At 37.5% G+C, this 18,525-nt stretch overlaps 1 protein-coding gene across 1 annotated transcript; it reads left to right on the forward strand.

The window, feature by feature from the left end:
- The first annotated feature begins 1,107 nt into the window (after positions 1-1,107).
- On the forward strand, positions 1,108-17,290 carry LOC131678497 (facilitated trehalose transporter Tret1-2 homolog). Its single transcript, XM_058958688.1, has 9 exons — positions 1,108-1,238; positions 1,298-1,530; positions 1,590-1,720; positions 1,774-1,966; positions 2,022-2,175; positions 2,240-2,454; positions 15,357-15,557; positions 16,023-16,088; positions 17,040-17,290. The coding sequence occupies exons 1-9, from the start codon at positions 1,190-1,192 to the stop codon at positions 17,187-17,189; spliced, it is 1,392 nt and encodes a 463-aa protein (XP_058814671.1). The 5' UTR covers positions 1,108-1,189; the 3' UTR covers positions 17,190-17,290.
- Positions 17,291-18,525: the final 1,235 nt, after the last annotated feature.

Below are 18,525 nucleotides of genomic sequence, written 5' to 3' on the forward strand. Positions count from 1 at the left end.
GAGTTTTTAGTGAAATCCTCGAAACGACTTTCGTTGGCTTATTACGAAATGGCTTCATTCGGCAAACGAATTGTTCGCTGCTATATACGAAAGTCTTTATTATATTTACGAACACCATTCGTCAAACCGTCAACGTCAAAGGAGTTTCAATAGAGGTAGAATATGGAGTCATTGTTGATATACGTCAGATAATTGTTGATCTTCACGACGGTCTCGGTCTGACTATTTAGTAGCCGTATCCATGTCCACCGGTTTCAGGAAGATTTCCTAAACCTCTTTCGCTTCCATTTGATCCAGAATCCGAAGCAGTACGGATTCAGTTGAGCCGTCGCGAACTGCTCGTTGGTTTTGTATGAATAAGTTTGATATTTTCTCTGCCGGAGCAATGTCAAAATAATATGCTATTAAATACGAAAAATTCTCTTAGATGATCGAAATGAATTCGTGCGACCAACGAGATTGTTCGTAATATACACAAATGTTTATAAAAATAAACAAAACATTTCGTTTCATTCATGAAAAATAATGTCGTTACCAACGATAACATTCCTGCAGTATACATTAAATGTGTAAAATTTACGAAAGCTTTCGTTCAGCAAGCGGCTATTCTTATTCATGAAATGAACGAAACCTATTATTTGCAATGCACGAAAATACTTCGTTGCAGAAAACAACGAATGAATTCGTACATCGCATGATCGATTTAATTATATTTACGAATTTATATTATCAGTGTACTGTCGCTACAGATTATTGTGCTCTTTGTAAACGCTTCACTTTCCAAATAAGTTTATTTTTGCCAGACAGAAAATTTCCAGCAATATTTCACACCCGCTAAATTTTCTAAATATACCCCGTCATCTTCCATCACCCACATGGTGTCCATTTCAAACGTTCTCCTGCTCCCTGGTTCAAGTGTAATAGTCGGTAGCAAGTTGACGACTTAACTGATAAGGTGGGACCGTCATGTTAGCGTCGCTTTCAGTATCCATCCTACTCGGATTAAAGGGAATAAATCATTAAAGTTTGCCTGCGAAGCTTTTGTGCATTTTAAATCCTGTTTACTCGTGCCGCTAACTTAAGATAATGCTTGTAGACCACTAGAGAGAAACCGCAGTTGACGTTCGCAGTGATCGGAACAAGTACGCTAGGGTCCAGTTTTAATAGTTTTTTAACAAACGAACGAAGAATGAAAAGTGTAAGCAGTGCTCAAAACCAGTATTTGGCGACATTTTGCTGTAGGTATAGCTGAAGCTTATACCAGAATCATTACCAACGAAGTTTTTTCTTCTGCTAGTAAATCTGTTGTCGGTTAACTATGGATTTGTATGTGGCTGGACATCGCCTTTCTTCCCTATCCTACAGTCTCAGGATACGCCACTTGCCAGTGGACCAATCACAACCGAAGAAGGATCATGGATCGGATCTGCAATGTGCGTTGGAGGGCTTCTTGGGACGCTCGTGTCGGGCTGGATGGCAGATCGTTGTGGTCGAAAGATAACCGCCTGTTTGGCATCAATTCCGCAAATTGTTACTAATTTTAGAATGAAACACTTGTTTGTAGATAGAAAACATTTTCATATTTTCAGATTTGCTGGACTATGGTCATTGTGGCGGATAATGCTTACTATCTGATGGCGATGCGATTTTTTGGAGGATTTTCTGGCGGGGTTTGTTTCATAGTTATTCCCATGTTCATAGCAGAAATATCTGAGGACAGGTTACTATTACTGAAAACTAATAAGTCCTATGGATAACACGCGTTGTTTTCAGCATTCGTGGCATGTTGGCTTCCACCCTGGTTCTATCGTGTAATCTAGGCATTCTAATAATGTACATTCTGGGTAACTATCTTCCCTACGCAACCATTCCGTGGGTGGTTATGCTGTTCCCAATCGCTTTTCTGGCAAGCTTTGCTTTCATTCCGGATACGCCGTTCTATCTGATGAGGAAAAATGACTATGTGGTGAGACGTGTAATCGTAGAGTGGCGCTTTTCATCCAGCGTGACAATAATTTCAGCAATCAGAAAAGGCTCTCCGCTTTTTTCGCGGATACCAAACCGGAACGCAGCAGGTGTCCAACGAGTTTAAACTCGAATTGGTCAAACTAAAGGACACATTCAATGATGAAAAACAAACCATTAAGCAGGACGTCGTTACATGGGATGACTTTGGTAAGTGGCACTGACTTACCAAGCTGTACAAATCGATTCTGTATTCCGTGGGCTCTGTTTTCAGTGACGCCTCACGCTAGGAAAGCGCTTCTGATTGGTATTTGCCTGATGGCATTCAATCAGTTTTGCGGTTGCTTCGCCATGCTGAACTACACTGCGACCGTATTCGCCGAGTCCGGATCGTCGCTGTCGGCCAATATGTCTGCCATTGTGATCGGCACGATACAGATGTTTGGGTCCTATTTTTCCACGATACTGGTCGAGCGGGCTGGTCGAAAGGTAAGTGATGGGATGGTGGAAGTTTTGTGGTTGGATAATTTGTAGCTTGTTTGGAGAGTTTTGCAACCATTAGCGTACCGAATACGTAATTCGGCTGTTTTTGCTTATGCGCTTTGGACATCTCGATTGGTGCTGGTGAAATGATAGAATTTGTTCTAATCAATCGTTAGGAATAGTGAGTTATCTAAACTGTTCAACAAAAATAGATCGAATTTCCAGATATTTCTTCAGCCAACTAATCAGAATGATGCTGAAATTTATTTGTTCCACAGACGGAATATAACTAAATTATTTCGAATTATTTAGAGTTTCGAGTTTCGGAAAATGGCTTCATGAAAACCGAAAATCTTATATTTTACTGTAAAACTCGCTCATTTTTCTTCAAAATAATAGGGAGAAAAAAAAATTCAATTTTCTGTGGTTCATCGACAAGCTACATATATTGGGCATGTTCATAAAAAAATCAAGTCAATTCCTTTATTAGTTTTTGAGTTATCGTGATCGCCAATTTGAAAAACGAGGTTTCGAGAAAAAACACTACTAATGGTGTCCCACATCAAATTGTATCACAGAAAAAATGCTGTAGAAAATGACCCTTTGGGTATCTTGAAAATTTGGGTAGAAGTAGTTTAGAGTGTAATGTTTACACTGTATTTTTATAGCTGTCAGTTGTTCGAAAATTGTTGCCGATAGATTGAAATCTGCGTGTGTTGTAGTAAATACGCTCGTGGAATGCATGGCTATTTAAAACAAAAGAAGTTCAGCGTGGCCACCGAGATCGCGGGAGACCTTTCTAGAGGTTCAATACTAACAATTAAGAGGATAAAAACGAAGTCGAGATTATTTTGTCCTCTACACCAGACGCCCCCCTTAAGTATGCGTGTTCCAAAAAGCGCCAGAAACATGGTATCGACATTTTTTAAAACAATTATTGTGTTTATAATTTGACACTCTTTATTTTGCAGCAAAGCTCTTTGAGACTAAAATACTAAAAAATGTCAAATTAGGTTTTTATGATCTCCAAAAAAATAACAAATATAGATGCCAGACTCGATTACCCTAGCGAAAAATTTTGCTCCGCCTAATCGATTCTATGTATCATTTCAAATCAAAATAAATTAAATAAAAATCTTCCAAAATGCGATTGTTTTCGAGATGTAAACCTGCAATGCGTAGTGTAGGTTTACAATATCGCCATGATATCACAAGGTAAGTTACAGGATATTTTATGGGTCTTTTGAAAACCCAATTTTTGTTGATGGAAAATTCGAATAGCTCATGAAAAGGTCGTACTAAAACAAAATAATTGTGTTGTTAAAACAAAATTTAAAATATCTCGAGAACTACCACATTCCAGAAAATTTTTGTTATGAGCATTGTGATTTGAATCATATTCAAAAAGAAAGCTGTATTGTTGGCTGCGAATAGCATGAATTATAAAATATATCAAAATTTGTTGTTAGGAAAACTTTTTCATTGGAAGCTGCTCGATGATCCAATTACACTGAAAAAGTTTCTTTTACATCTTTTAAATGACAAACATTAGATTTTTGACATTTTATGACAGGGAAAGGCGACTAACTTTTAAAAAGGATATTATAACATGAATTAATAATTTTTGTTGTAGCAAAATTTCAAATATCTCGAAAACTATAGCATTTTGAAAGATTTTTGTTAAATGCATTTTAATTTTAAATGATACTTAGAATCATAATAGTAAAATTACACTTTTGCATGTCAATTAGTATGAAATTTATAACATGTATAGTTAATTTTAGAAAAACTTTTTACCGATAAGTTCTCCATTATGCAACAACATTTAAATGTTTCTTTTCCCTTTAGGTTTCTGTTAACAATATATAATAAACCAATAAACTAAAAAAATGGGTTTTCGCAATTAAAATTTTTAACAAAAATTTTTGTATCTGTGAAAAATGACACAACATTTTTTTCAGTGTATGTACTTTTCGTATAGAATGTTCTCAGATATTTTTGCTGTTTAAAATACAGTAACCAAACAAAAAAAATAGCACATGTCGTCGCTGTTGTGCTATCTTATGACAAACGCCATTTTGGGGTAAACTGAGTTAGATATGCCACATTACTTGTCCAAAAAATCTCTACAAAGTGGCGTTTACAGAATTTTGATATTCTGCTTGGTTACTGAGATATAGCGAGAAACGTGATGAGAAATTTTTAATTTTTTGCTTCAAATGACTGTGTCTGGGGATTCGCTCAAATTATCTTTATGTATGAGATGTTTTTATATGTAAAACTATCTGATAAACACAATGGCATAATCATTTTCGAAACAAAAATGCACGAACTGTGAGAAAAATGCAATTTAAGTTTTAAACTGGAAATATAGCATATTTGGCATCACTGTAACCAAAAATAACTATTTTTTCTAGATTCCCTGACTCATTTCCTTCAAAATGCATCTCACCGATTGTTTATAGACCAAATGAAGCCAAAGATATGAATAAAAGTTAAAAATTGATGATTTTTTCCTATGGAAAATTTTCCATGCACGATTATGACACGCCATACAAATTTTGTCATCAATACACACCTATGATACGTGTGAGACCGACTTTTGTTTACATTTTTAAAGAAAATTCGCAATTTAGTTAACCGATTTTCGTAATATTTGAGAGATTAATGCAGAATAGATAGAAGCATCATTTGTTTTCTTTGAATTGTTTATACCATTTATAAGTTTCAAGATATTCAATCTCAAACTTTAAAAATCGTTTTTCTCGAAATGTGCAAAATGGCGCTTGTCATAAGATAGCACAACAGCGACGATGTATTAAAATATTGCGATAGCCAGAGAAAATCATACAGATTCATAAACCGAACCAGACCCGTGCGCAAGGGATGGTTTTAGGGGTTCAAAGCCTTGAGGGTTTTGAATTACCTACTTTTAAAAATTTAGTAACTTCCTGTTCAGGGATGAAATTATACAGCGAGCAGGGGTGTATCTCAATAGGCATAAATACGTCAGGCATACGGACGTTTGGCATACGTACGTTAGGCATAATAGACGTTAGGCATAAAGACGCTTGGCATAATGAACGTTAGGCATAATATTCGTTTGGCATAATGAACGTTGGGCATAAATTATCATGCTAAAGTATCCTTTACGAAAATAACTTTTTGGTGGTGACAGCCTCAGGTGGTAAGAGAGCAAATGTTTGAATTTTTTGATGTTGTAGAATTACTCTGGAAGCTGATAGAACTCGATCAACATTTTAGTCTATTGTAAATACCTAAAAAAAACTTATCTCAAATAAAAGATGCAGAACGAATGCACATCGAATGAACGAATAAACAAATTGCACATCTCCAAAATAGGCTTGTTTAAAATCGGTCTATTTTTATTAAGGCATGAGTAGCGCACATGTTGATTATAATTATGGGCATGTAGGGGTTGCCCTACATGCCCATAATTATAATCAACAACGTTTTTAAACTGCTAAAACTTTTGATTTAGGCAGAATTCACTAAAAAAAACCAACCTAATCCACCTAGCAGTGAGATGAGACATTTCTTACACATGCAGAACTCTTTTATTAGTTTGCAGTTTCTGGTCCTGCACAAATAAAACCTCAAATAAACTGAATAGAATATAGAAAATCAATAAAACGAACCAAATAAAAAAAGCAAAAAATGCAAAACAATATGTTTTCAAATTCATAAAATGAGTACATTTGTATAAATCATATCATTTGATTTGCATAAATCAAATTAATAAAATACATAAATCAAATTGGATTAGCTCATTCAATGAAAAATTAGTCATTATATAAAAATATTTATAAAATTAATTAAATAAATTAAATTGACTCAAACTTACAAATTGAATAAAATAAAAAGGTGGAATGACTGATTATGAAATATTAAAATTAAAGAAATGAACAAAATGAATCAAACGAATCAGTTAAATCAAATGAATCCTATGAAACAAATCAAATGGATAGAACGAATTTAATGAATCCAGTGAAAACAATGAATCAAATGAATGAAATGTATAAAATGAATAAAATATTTGGAATGAATGAAAAAATAAAACTAATAAAAGAGTAAATGAATTGAATAAAATGAAAAAAAAAACAAACGAATCGAACAACCGAAACGAATAGAATTGATTAAATGAATAAAAAGAAGAAGAAAATGAATTGATTAAAATGAAAAATAAGGCGATGTTAAAAAGTTCTAAATAAATTGAAAAAAATAAATTGTGTCAAATACATAATTTGAATGAAATGAATAAATCTGAAAAATAGTCAAATTATTAAAATGGAGAAACTAAAAACATGAATGAACTGAAAAAAGCAAAGAGAATGCATAGAAGAAAAACAATGAATAAAATAAGTTAAATGAATGATATGAATAAAATGTACAAAAAAAATAAACTGATCAGAGTAAATCCAAAGAATGTAATGAATAAATAAACAAAATGAATAAAAAGAATGCTGAATGAAATAAATAATTAAAATGCAAAAATCATATACTTAAAACTAGTCAAATATTAAAAATGAATAAAATAAACAAGACGAATAAAATCCATGAAATGAAGAAACTGAAAAATTGACTATTTAAAATGAAATTAAAAACCATTTTTGAATAAAGTAAATGAATAAACCGGATTGTAAGAATTTCAGAACTATTGTATCAGAAAGTTATAAATTGTTTTTGATAATCCCATCATCTGAAAAATGGCAAATTAATATGCAATCAACTTTCTAAAAATTCATTCTTTTTTGTTTTAACCTTTTTGTTTTTGTTGTTCTTTTCTTGGCGGCGTCGTTTACGATTATCTGGTGTTTCTACTTTATCGATGAACCTTAATTAGTTTTCAGGAACCTAAAACGTTCAATTTGTTTTGGAATTCAAAGTTGTCATTTTGGTTACATATTCCCAAAAAAAAGATTTTTCTGCAGAATACGTAAATATCCGCAATTGGAAATAGTAAAGTAAGACAAGGTAAGCTTTCAAACCTCTTAAACTGAGAGCGACAGGGAAAGAATGCAATTCGTGAACGAGACAGGTAGAATTTTCAAAATTTTCATTTATATTGATGTAAATAGTGTGAAGTTTCTAGGCTATGTCGATAGCACAAAAGCCGTGCATTCAGTAGATAATAATGTACTCTCTTTGAAGTCATCCTTATAGCGTGTATATTGTTTCGTTCGGAATTCTCGTTCCGGAAATATGGATAAATGAGTCCTATACAAGCCAATACTACGAAAAAGAAATAGTTCTAATTTTCAGTGTTCATTTGTTGTTACACAGTAATGTGTATGACAAAAATGTAAATCAAATGTTTCAGTACACAGTATATCCAACGCCTCTCTAATAATTGCGACTGAAACATCAATTGATTTACTTAGTATAGAGCAAAAATGGACAACGATAAGTTAGAAGAAACATTCTACTTGTATCCTCCATCGAGAATGGGGTCTTTAGGAGACTTATTTTCCCGGATCTAATTCGTGGATATTTTTGGGCTTTGATCCGTTATTCTTCATAATAGTTCATACCAATACAATGAATATATATTTTCAATAATAGCTTTACAAAAAAGATGTTCTTACTTTTCACATGACATATTTGAGCATATGATTCATTTAAAATTCAATTCAGATACGAAAAGATTACATAACGCATGTGGAATGTCTCTTATTAAAATTTTCATCTTCAAACATCCATATTACCCAGTTAAATTAAATATTTTTGTAGAGAACCATGAATTTCCTTAATTATAGTGTATATAAAAGCTCTGAATAGAACTGAATTAAATTGGAGTTGATGTAGTTTATGAATTTTGGTCGCCTACCAACTCATAGTTCAACGTTTCGGAGGGATACACCTTTCATCTTGAGGGTGTGAACATTTGTAAATAGTTATAGTTTTCTCATAATACAACCATTTTGCAAATTTTCTCAGGACTATAAGGTAATTTACTTACCAAGTAGGATGCAATATTAAGCTTTTTTTCATACACTAAAATGCACAAATCTATTTACAGAGTAACGGCAGACAAAAAATAGTATTGTCTTCTCAAACCTCCACAATTACATCGCACACATGATTGGGCATTAATAAATGTTTCAGGTTATCAGAAGATCTTTTTTTTTATTTCGTTTATTTGACACGGCTTATTGCGGTAGCTTAACGGAGCCGTGGATCTTTCATGTGTTTACAATATGTGAAAAATAAAAATAAAAGAGCAAATATTATTGATTACCCGTTGGATCTCGTGCGCGCAACTTTTTATTGCGAGCGGAGACCTTCTTTCGCGGCTCGCCTGCTGCGTCATGGTGATCATTTAATTCTCTTCTATCGTTAAAGGTGTCTTGGTGCTCGCGATCAGATGTTCTTTCCTGCTTATTACCCCTACGGGTGACCAGTGTAAATCCGTCAGCATTGTTTTTATCTTCTTCGCCGATATTGCTTACAGTGGTTTTTGGGGTGCTGGATGCTGCTTTTGCAGTTGTCAGTATGGACTGAACAGTTGCCACAAATTTTGCAACCGTTTGTGGTTCGGGTATTGGTATTGAAAACTCTTTTTTGGGTTGGTTTTCCGTGGATTCGTTGGCAATCGGTTGAGATGCATTCTCCTCTGTATCTTCCGCGCAAGGTTGTCCGTGGTGTGCTGTCTGATTATAATACTTGCACGTAGGAGTTTGCCCCTCATGGGTGCATAACGTAGTTTAATTAATAGTAGCTTCGCGGGTTTTAAGTTTTATAGTCAAGTGGGAGGGGATAGGTCTTTCAATCCGCATCCTCACCACAAGAACACCGTTAAGTGTACCAGGGAAGAAATTTCTCCACGTATCAGGTGTAACAAATTCTACTTCTCCGTATTGCGACATGTATTCTGCAACTAGATCAGGAGGGGTACATGGTGATAGGTCATGTAGCTTTACATCTACATAGTCTTTTTCTATATACACGGGAATCTTAATTCCAACTTTATCACTTTCAGCCACGTGCTTCAAGTTGTTCTGCGAAACGAAACGTTCAGCTTTGGCTAACGTGTTGAATGATATCAGTACTACATTGCGAAGATGATGATACTGGAGATACATAACCTCCTTGAGCTTAAGCTGCATCTTCACCTTCAGCAGGTATTCCATTTCACGAAAACTCAATCTTATTGAACAGAATTTAAAGTCAACGACCGCTGTGTTGGGTCGGAGCAGAGTTTTTTCGTCAATTTTACTCATGACGGCAAGAATAAATTAAATGTTTTCTTTGTTCTCGAGACAATGCACACTAGATCGAGAGGTTGCTAGTTGTTGTTCACTTGGTTCTATTGTACGTCTGACTTGGGCAGAAGTAGAAAGTAGACTAGCAGAAGATCTTATCACACAACTTAGAAATGGATTGAGAAACAGCAAGAAATATGTGAGTCGTGACAGTTACCAGGAACACGAATGAAGGGAGAGAGAGAGTGAGAGAATGAGTGAGAGTGAGAAAGGGAGAGACGCGCGTGAGAATTGGAAAATTATGTTTAGTGCCGTGACCTTATATTTAAAGGTATATTATGCGATATATTGAATCCTTACATCCTTATTATAAATAATGTAAGTAGTAATTTTTACGCCAGGACCAGTATAAACAACTTAAATCTTGCAAAAGAGCTAAAATTTCGCTAGAGCTTTGGGATTCAAAAATACGATTGCTTTTGGTGATGCCGCGAGTATAATTAAATGAGAAATCTTTTATCTCACTACTAGGTGAATTACTTGATGTTTTATGTATTAATATATCATCAACATTTACCACACGATTGAATGCAACGCCTAATCCAAGGGATAATTACATGAACTCTAGAAAAATTTCACTATGAACGCATTATTTTGTTTTTGAAATAAACTTACATATTAATTTTTGAGAAATAATTGATTTATTATAGAGGTAATTCACAATTTTTTTTCAATATCGAATTTCTTGAATCAAGTAGATGTGTTTTCATACCCCGATATTCAAAATCGGTTTAGTTTTGCCCCCTTTTTTACAATGGAGAAGACCTTTACGTCCTAGCCCAGTACACGTGCTATTGGTAGGGTCCAATCTACCGCACCGGGTGCACTGGGGGCGTGTCGGGCTCGAATGGTTACGCTGCCATTAATACCGACTAAACTCCATTGGGCTCCGCCATCGTTCCTCCCAGGAACTACCTCTCGGTATTACTTCTGGAGGGATGGCTGTACTTAGTGTACTCATTCACTCTCATTCACGCGTTCATACGTCCTGTATGAGGCTTACTTGGGTGCTCTATCTATCGCACCTTGATTCACTCTCAAACACTCCCACATGAGGCTGACTTTTGTACTCACCTTTTTCGATCCTTGCGAGGTGACTTGTGTGCTCACCTTACTCATTCCTTGCTAGGCTTACTTTTGTGCTCGCCCCACTCATACCATGTGAGGCTGACTTGGATGCTCACCCTTTCACTCCTCTGCCACGCCATGAGGCATCGATAGCTATAGTCCCAACATACTACGCAACGACCCTCCCGTCTTGGCATGAGGCAGTTCACTTATATGCCTATACACTCACTCTTCTGTCTTGCTTCGGGGTGGCTGGGTTTACCCCTTACGCGGTTGCCATTCGCTGCGCCAACCTGCCTCGGCATGAACAGACCATTCACTCTCTTTTTTGCGCTTGGCCTTTTTCGCTCCAGCTAACCAATCACTAGTTAGCCGTGCCCGTCGTCTATTGCTCGGTTCGCCAGATTACCTGTAGCCTACTGGCAATCTGGATGGTAGGAGCCGAGACTGCGTTCCACTTCTCCACCGATTGACACATCCGCTGAATTAGGGTATCAGGGGTTGTGTCCCAGCCACAGACGTCAAGCATTGCTCTTCTTTCGATGTCGAACCGATGACATACGAACAGTATGTGTTCGGCAGTTTCGTCTACATCTGGGCAGTCCGGGCAGACTGGGACCTCCGCGTGCCCGAACCTGTGGAGGTACTGTCGGAAACAGCCATGGCCTGACAGGAATTGTGAACTTCCCCATGGGGTCTTCCCACCCAGCTCGATATGCTAGGTATCAGCCGGTGGGTCCGCCTACCTTTCGAGGAGTTGTCCCACTCACGCTGCCATCTGGCGACCGAGGTCACTCTGGTGCGCTCGCGGGCTCCCCTATTTCCACGTAGCTCGAAGCACTCTTCATCTTCCCGAATGACCAGCCCGACTGGCATCATGCTCGCTACCACGCAGCATGCATCGTGTGATAACGTGTGGTAGGCAGATATCACTCTGAGGCACATCACGCGGTAGGTGCTCTCCAGTTTTTGTAGGTAACTGGTTACCCTCAGTGCTCTTGACCATGACGGGCCTCCATACCTGAGGATAGATACGGCAACGCCTGCCAGTAACCTACGTCTACTGGCGCACACCTTTGAGCTGTTGGACATCATTCTCTATAGAGCTGCAACAGCAGTCGACGCTCTCTTGCATGTATATTCGACATGGCTGCCGAAGGTCGGCTTGTCGTCTATAATGACTCCGAGAGACTTCAGACTTCGCTGTGAAGTGATCGCGACTTCTCCCACATGAATAACTGCATGTTGTGCCGACTTGCGGTTGTTGACGATAACTACCTCCGTCTTATGATGAGCGAGCTCCAGTCCGCTCGCGCTCATCCATTCCTCCACCGTGCTGATCGCGTGTTCTGCGGTTAGTTCTACCTCAGGAATTGACTCCCCGTAGACCTCCAAGGTTACGTCGTCAGCAAAGCCGACGATCTTGACCCCAGGAGGGAACTTCAGTCTCAGAACCCCGTCATACATGAGGTTCCATAGCACCGGGCCTAGGATCGAGCCCTGCGGGACTCCGGCGGTAATCGGAACCCTTTTCTGACCGGCATCGGTCTCGTATAGCAGTACGCGGTTCTGGAAGTAACTTTCCAGGATCCGGTACAGACCCACCGGTAGGCTAAGCCGGTGTAACGAGAGCGCGATTGCATCCCAGCTTGCGCTGTTGAATGCGTTCTTCACGTCAAGTGTCACTAACGCACAGTATCGAATACCTCGCCTTTTCCGTTGGATCGCTATCTCGGCAGTATTTATCACTGAGTTGAGAGCGTCCACTGTGGACTTACACTTCCGAAAGCCAAACTGGTTGCTTGACAGACCGTCCGTACCTTCCGCGTACGGGGTTAGCCTGTTGAGGATGATCCTCTCAAGCAGTTTGCCAGTCGTGTCGATCAGACAGATTGGTCTGTACGTCGATGGGTCGCCTGGCGGCTTCCCGGGCTTCGGCAACAGCACCAATTTCTGCGTTTTCCATCCATCGGGGAAACGGCATTCGTCAAGGCATCTCTGCATAGCTAGCCTGAACATGTTCGGGTTCGCTATGATCGCTGCCTTGAGAGCGTTGTTTGGAACTCCATCCGGCCCTGGAGCTTTGTTCATTGCTAGGGATTTAGCCACTGCGAGTAGTTCTTCATTCGTCACTGGAGCCACCATTTCGGCCATGCCGCACTGTCTCGTAGTGCAGGTGGCCAGGGGCTTGTGGCTCGAGACGGGAAGAGTACTTCGATAATCGTTACCAACCGGTCCGGAGACCGTTCTGGGGGTGAGGAGCCCCCTTTGGTCTTGGCCATAACAATCCTGTAGGCGTCACTCCACGGATTCGCGTTGGCACTCTCACACAGGTTGTCGAAACACGCTCTCTTGCTGCTTTTAATGGCCTGCACGAATTACGAAAACCGTGACAAAGTTCCTGAAATTGTGAATAATAGACCTCGTTTCTATGAAACTATCTCTGTTTCTACAAAACTAATTCGCCCCATCTAATTACATGGCGTTACATTCGAATGTTTGCTTGGGTTACTATTGTTCGCTGGAAATGTTTAGTTTTTGTTATGAGTCTTGTTCATAATTTTGGAATACACAGCCGACAGTCAAGCGATTTTGATGATTTCAGGAACTAATCCCAGATTTTTGTTATTTTTTATCACGTTACCTTGCTATTTTATTTGTTTGTTTATTTGTTGTTATTTATTGTTTACTATCCGTTTTTCTGTCAGAGTAGCGGGATCTATGTGAATAATTTCAGGATCCTAGTCACGATTTTTGATATTTTTGTCATGAGTTGTGTGATTTATGTTTATAATTTCGGGACCTTTTTCACGATTTTTATAATTTCTGTTCATCTTATCGCGATATTTTATTCTAGAGCTTACTTTCGAATTTGCTGTTTTGATTTTGCGAACTATCTATGAATAACATTATGAGTCAATTGAGATTAATGATCATAAAGTTGTGAACTAGTTCACGTACAAAATCGATTTCGTAAACAAAAGGAAATGTTTCTTCTAATAAAAGCGTTATGAGGACGTTACTGAAGCAAAATTGAACATAATTATAAAACACATGATTTACGTTCATAGCTCTGTTTTTGTAACGTAAAAACGAGAATGTTGCAGAATTCATGGTACTTTATTCTCGATTTTAGGAACACTGTTTTTACGGTTTAACGGTGGCCCCGGATGGATGAGGATGGCAAGATACATGATGTTTAAGTTTAGTCGGTAGGATTAACTACTTCAAACCAATCAGACACTACCACTAACCAATTCCATTCCTTCTCGATAATAGACATTTATCCAATTTGTTGAGCTGAGTCGATTGGTACACAACACTCGGCCTTGCAGGTTTCATAAAAAATCTTCAAAATTTAATCTTTCTTTTGTGAGAAACGTAGGAAAATTAAAACCCTTCCCATGAGCATTTTCTGCGCACGGGCCTGAACCGAACACAACTGCAAAATTTCGTTCGAATCGGCGATGGTTATATTTTGGAGTCGGTCGCTTTCTCAGAGAATCCCTCTTATGGAACTTATTTTTTGGTCAATTTGTTCACAGTGATTTTTTGCTGCCATATCTGTCATAAAATCACTCGAAAACAGTAAAATGCACTGGTAATTACCGCAACCGCGATGAACCCTATCAAGAATACGCTTCCATACTATTTTTGAACGACATGTAGGACCCCTCATGTATCATGTTCAGTATAAGGATCTGAGAAAATATAGATATTTAAGTGCTGTAACTTTCTATACAGAAAAAGAAAAGTTCATTCTAGAGTTGCACATTTTTACTTGAAACAATGTCCCGCAGGACTATTAAAACTGTTTGCAGACGATTCGACAGGACACACGCCAGTAAAAAAATCACTGTGGATTTTGTTCTAGCTATTCCAACGCCGTTGCTGTTCCACGCTTTGGAATATGTAGCTAGAGCAAAATTCATAGCGAATATTTTTGTTGCGTGTGTCCTGTCGCTGTACTGCTTAAATCGTTTAGTCCTCGTCCTGTGAAATCGAATTCCGTCAAATGGAAAATAGAACCATTTTTTCCACAAGTGTCTATCATTTTATAATTATTTCTGAGGCTTGGCATAGAATTGTTTCGTGTAAGAAAAATCTGCGTACAAGATAATCGTTTTACTAACTACGCTATATCCGAAGAAATAATCGGATATTATCGTAAACAAAGCACATTTCAATTAACAGACGAATATTAAGAAAAATCGCTCTCAAGCAACATGTGCCCCTGAGGAATATGCACGATTACCAAGAAACGTCAAATTTAAGGTACAGCTGTATTAAGGTCAAAGGCGCTTTTCATGAGATCAAAATAATATGACACAAATTGACAAAATAGACATATTCTGCTAAGTCCTTTCAGAATTGATTACATCGTTGGGAAAAAAATAAGTCGAATGAAGAGACCAAACCTCAAGTATACGATTGTGTCTTCCATGGTGCAATGTTTACTAGCAATCACAACAAACAACCAATTCTCCGTTGACTAAGCTTACACATAGAGGATTATTGCTTTTTAATTGTGCTTATATTGTTCTACCCTCATTCTAGCTTCTGATGACAATCTCCGGAGCCGGAATTGCTACTGGACTGGCCATCTTCGCCGCTTTTTCGTACGTCAAAAGCATCGGTCAGGATGTGACCTCCTACAATTGGCTACCTTTGGCTTGCTTCTCGATTGTTATCTTCGTCGCCTCAATGGGTGTCCTGACGCTACCCTTCGTCATTCTGGCAGAAATCATTCCGCAAAAGGTTTGTACTCATACCGAAAACAAGCGATCTGTTGTTCTACTAGATTTATGACACGGAGAATTATTCGATGAAAAAATAACGAAGCGCATTTTAGTTTTGTATCTTTTCCATATTTTTTTCCGATGAAATCTTGATTTTTCTCGGTGCAATGGATCCCGCAATAATCAAATTGCTTTTGCAAATCTTAGAAATCCTAATTTAATTTCAACTACAAGTTGATTTCGAAAAAGAATTCAAGTTAGCATTTGCAGATTAGATTTTTTTTATAAATTCCGTTAAAATTCAGAAATTAACATTTACTCTTTTAGTTCGAAATTTATTAGATTATTTTCCGTGCTTATGCACTGAAGCGCAACAGAACCTTACCCATTTATTGCATTGTGTACTTGTGCTTTTAAATGACATCCAATTATCATCTTCTCGGTTTGGGTTTGAAACGGTGGTCACGATGGAAACCACCACCAGATAAAAGGACTCTCCGTCACCGTTTGTATGACAATACTGTGGATATTTGCTTTTCTAGCAATTAAGGTAAGATTCTACAAATTCAAACAATACATTACATTACAGCTTTTGTCGAACCGTAAACGGTAGTGTGCTCCAAAAACTTGTTTCACGTCACCTAGCAGCGGAATCGTGTTTTATTTCTTTAAAATAAAGTCAGAACATGTAAACCTGTATGACATAGTTGTACGTTACTTTTGATTTTACGCAACTCTAAATGTCAAAAACCAGTAACTTTATTTAATAATGACATATTATTAGTGTCGATAGAACGCACACCGAAAGCAATATACACTTAAGTTTTTTTTTACGCGGGGGATACGAGCCGCGTAAATGAAAACCGCGTAAATTTTAAAATCCGCGTAAATGAAAACCGCGTAAATTTCAAAATCCGCGTAAATGAAAACCGCGTAAATTTCAAAATCCGCGTAAATGAAAACCGCGTAAATTTCAAAATCCGCGTAAATGAAAACCGCGTAAATTTCAAAATCCGCGTAAATGAAGACCACTTAAATTTAAGAATCCGCGATAAAGGGAACCTCATTGATGGATACCGCGTAAATTCCAAAATCCGCGTAAATGAAAACCGCGTAAATTTCAAAAACCGCGTAAATGAAAACCGCGTAAATTTCAAAATCCGCGTAAATGAAAACCGCGTAAATTTCAAAATCCGCGTAAATGAAAACTGCGTAAATTTCAAAATCCGCGTAAAAAAACCGCGTAAAAAAATACCGCGCAAAAAAAAAACCGCGTAAAAAAAACTTGAGTGTACTAATTATCTTTTAATATCATTCATGCCAAAATAATATGAATGCTTGAAAAATTCATTATTTCGGGCATCAACCATTTTTGGAGTAACATCACCGATAAAATCCATAGTTTTTTTTTGTGTGCATATTGAAATTTTTGTTTGATTGTCTAACTTTGCACATTTCAAACTGAGTTAGATAAATACACTAAATAATTTTACTTTTTCAGTACTTTTCAACCCTTTTCGAAGTGCTAGGAATGCACGGAACGCTGCTGCTATTTTCTAGTTGCTCTCTCGCAGGAACGCTGTTTGTTGCACTCTACGTACCAGAGACGAAAGGAAAGAGCTTTGAAGCGATAGCGAAAGTGATGAGCTGATGTCTAGTTTTGTTATCAGTATTCATACTCCTTAATTGATTATATGCCTTGTGTTTCAACTAAAAAAAAATAAACATGATATATTGAAATATTATTTGTGAGCCAATCTACAACTGAATATAGGTATACGTAGCAGTACATATATAAAGGGGTTTCACTAAGATTTTGTTTACGGGCTCACATGCGAAAAATGTACATCGAAATTGCAAAAAAAGCTTCTACGTCGTATCTGCATCCTGCTAAAATAGGGTCAACGAACGGTATACACAATTTCGTTCTAAAACGTCGAGTGGAAGGTGCTAATTGGGTTTCCCTGCTCAACTGAAGCTGTTCAATTTGCGAAGAGCGATGCGAATTGAATGATGTGAGGATTTGTCACTGCAATTTTAAACTCGGTAAATATATTGATACTTTTTCAGCAGATATGTTTTCACAATTTCATGATCAAGATTTATTGTTGCCGCATTATATTCAACAAACAATTTGTTTCTCATGAGCTCGAAGAAACTTATGAGAAATGATGACCCCTGATGTGCATCAAGTTAGATTGACAAAATAAAAACGCATGTTGTTTTGAATCAAAAAGGGACAATAAACAATTATAATAAAGATTTACTAACCTATAAAACATAGATAGGGCGGGGACGGGCATAGCGTAGTTGGCAAATCGATTGCCCTGTGCGCAGCTCACCTGGGTTTGATTCCCAACCCCGCACATAGGGTTGGAGATTTTTCGGAAAGAGATTTCTCAAACCCGAAAGTAGGTTAAAACCTCTACAATCGAAATATTTAAAAAACAGATAGGGGAATGTGGTCGGTTGTCGGCACCCTTTTATTTTTGGCTCACATTACTCCATTTGCAATATAGGAGCGTAAGCAAATTTATTCAATTCAACAACCATCAAAGACATTTTGATCATCATTCTTCATCAGAACTACAATATCTTTATGTGAAAAACTATTATTACAGACAGATCGCATGCACTGTAATTGAGTGAGTTTCAGGCAGTCCTTTTTTCAACTAAAACTTAAGAAAATCCGATAGAAGTCCACGCTAGCACGTTGTCTACAGGGTGACCCGGCTCCCCCATAATTTTTTTGAAATGATCGCAAATCAAACAAAATTGAATAATTCTAAACAAGCGTGCATCTCGGGGAGAATTTTCCGTATCGTTGATATGATAGAAGAATGCTTTTTCGCAAGTGATTGCCATAATGAACGAATAACGTATAAATCGATTCTACCTAGTCAGGTCCTCGACACAGGTTAAATGGTTTGCGATTCTAGCTACTAGAGCATATAAAGGGCGAACACGAAATTATTGCGACACCGAAA

Source organism: Topomyia yanbarensis, chromosome 2 (assembly GCF_030247195.1).
Source record: "Topomyia yanbarensis strain Yona2022 chromosome 2, ASM3024719v1, whole genome shotgun sequence".
In the NCBI taxonomy this organism is placed as follows: domain Eukaryota; kingdom Metazoa; phylum Arthropoda; class Insecta; order Diptera; family Culicidae; genus Topomyia; species Topomyia yanbarensis.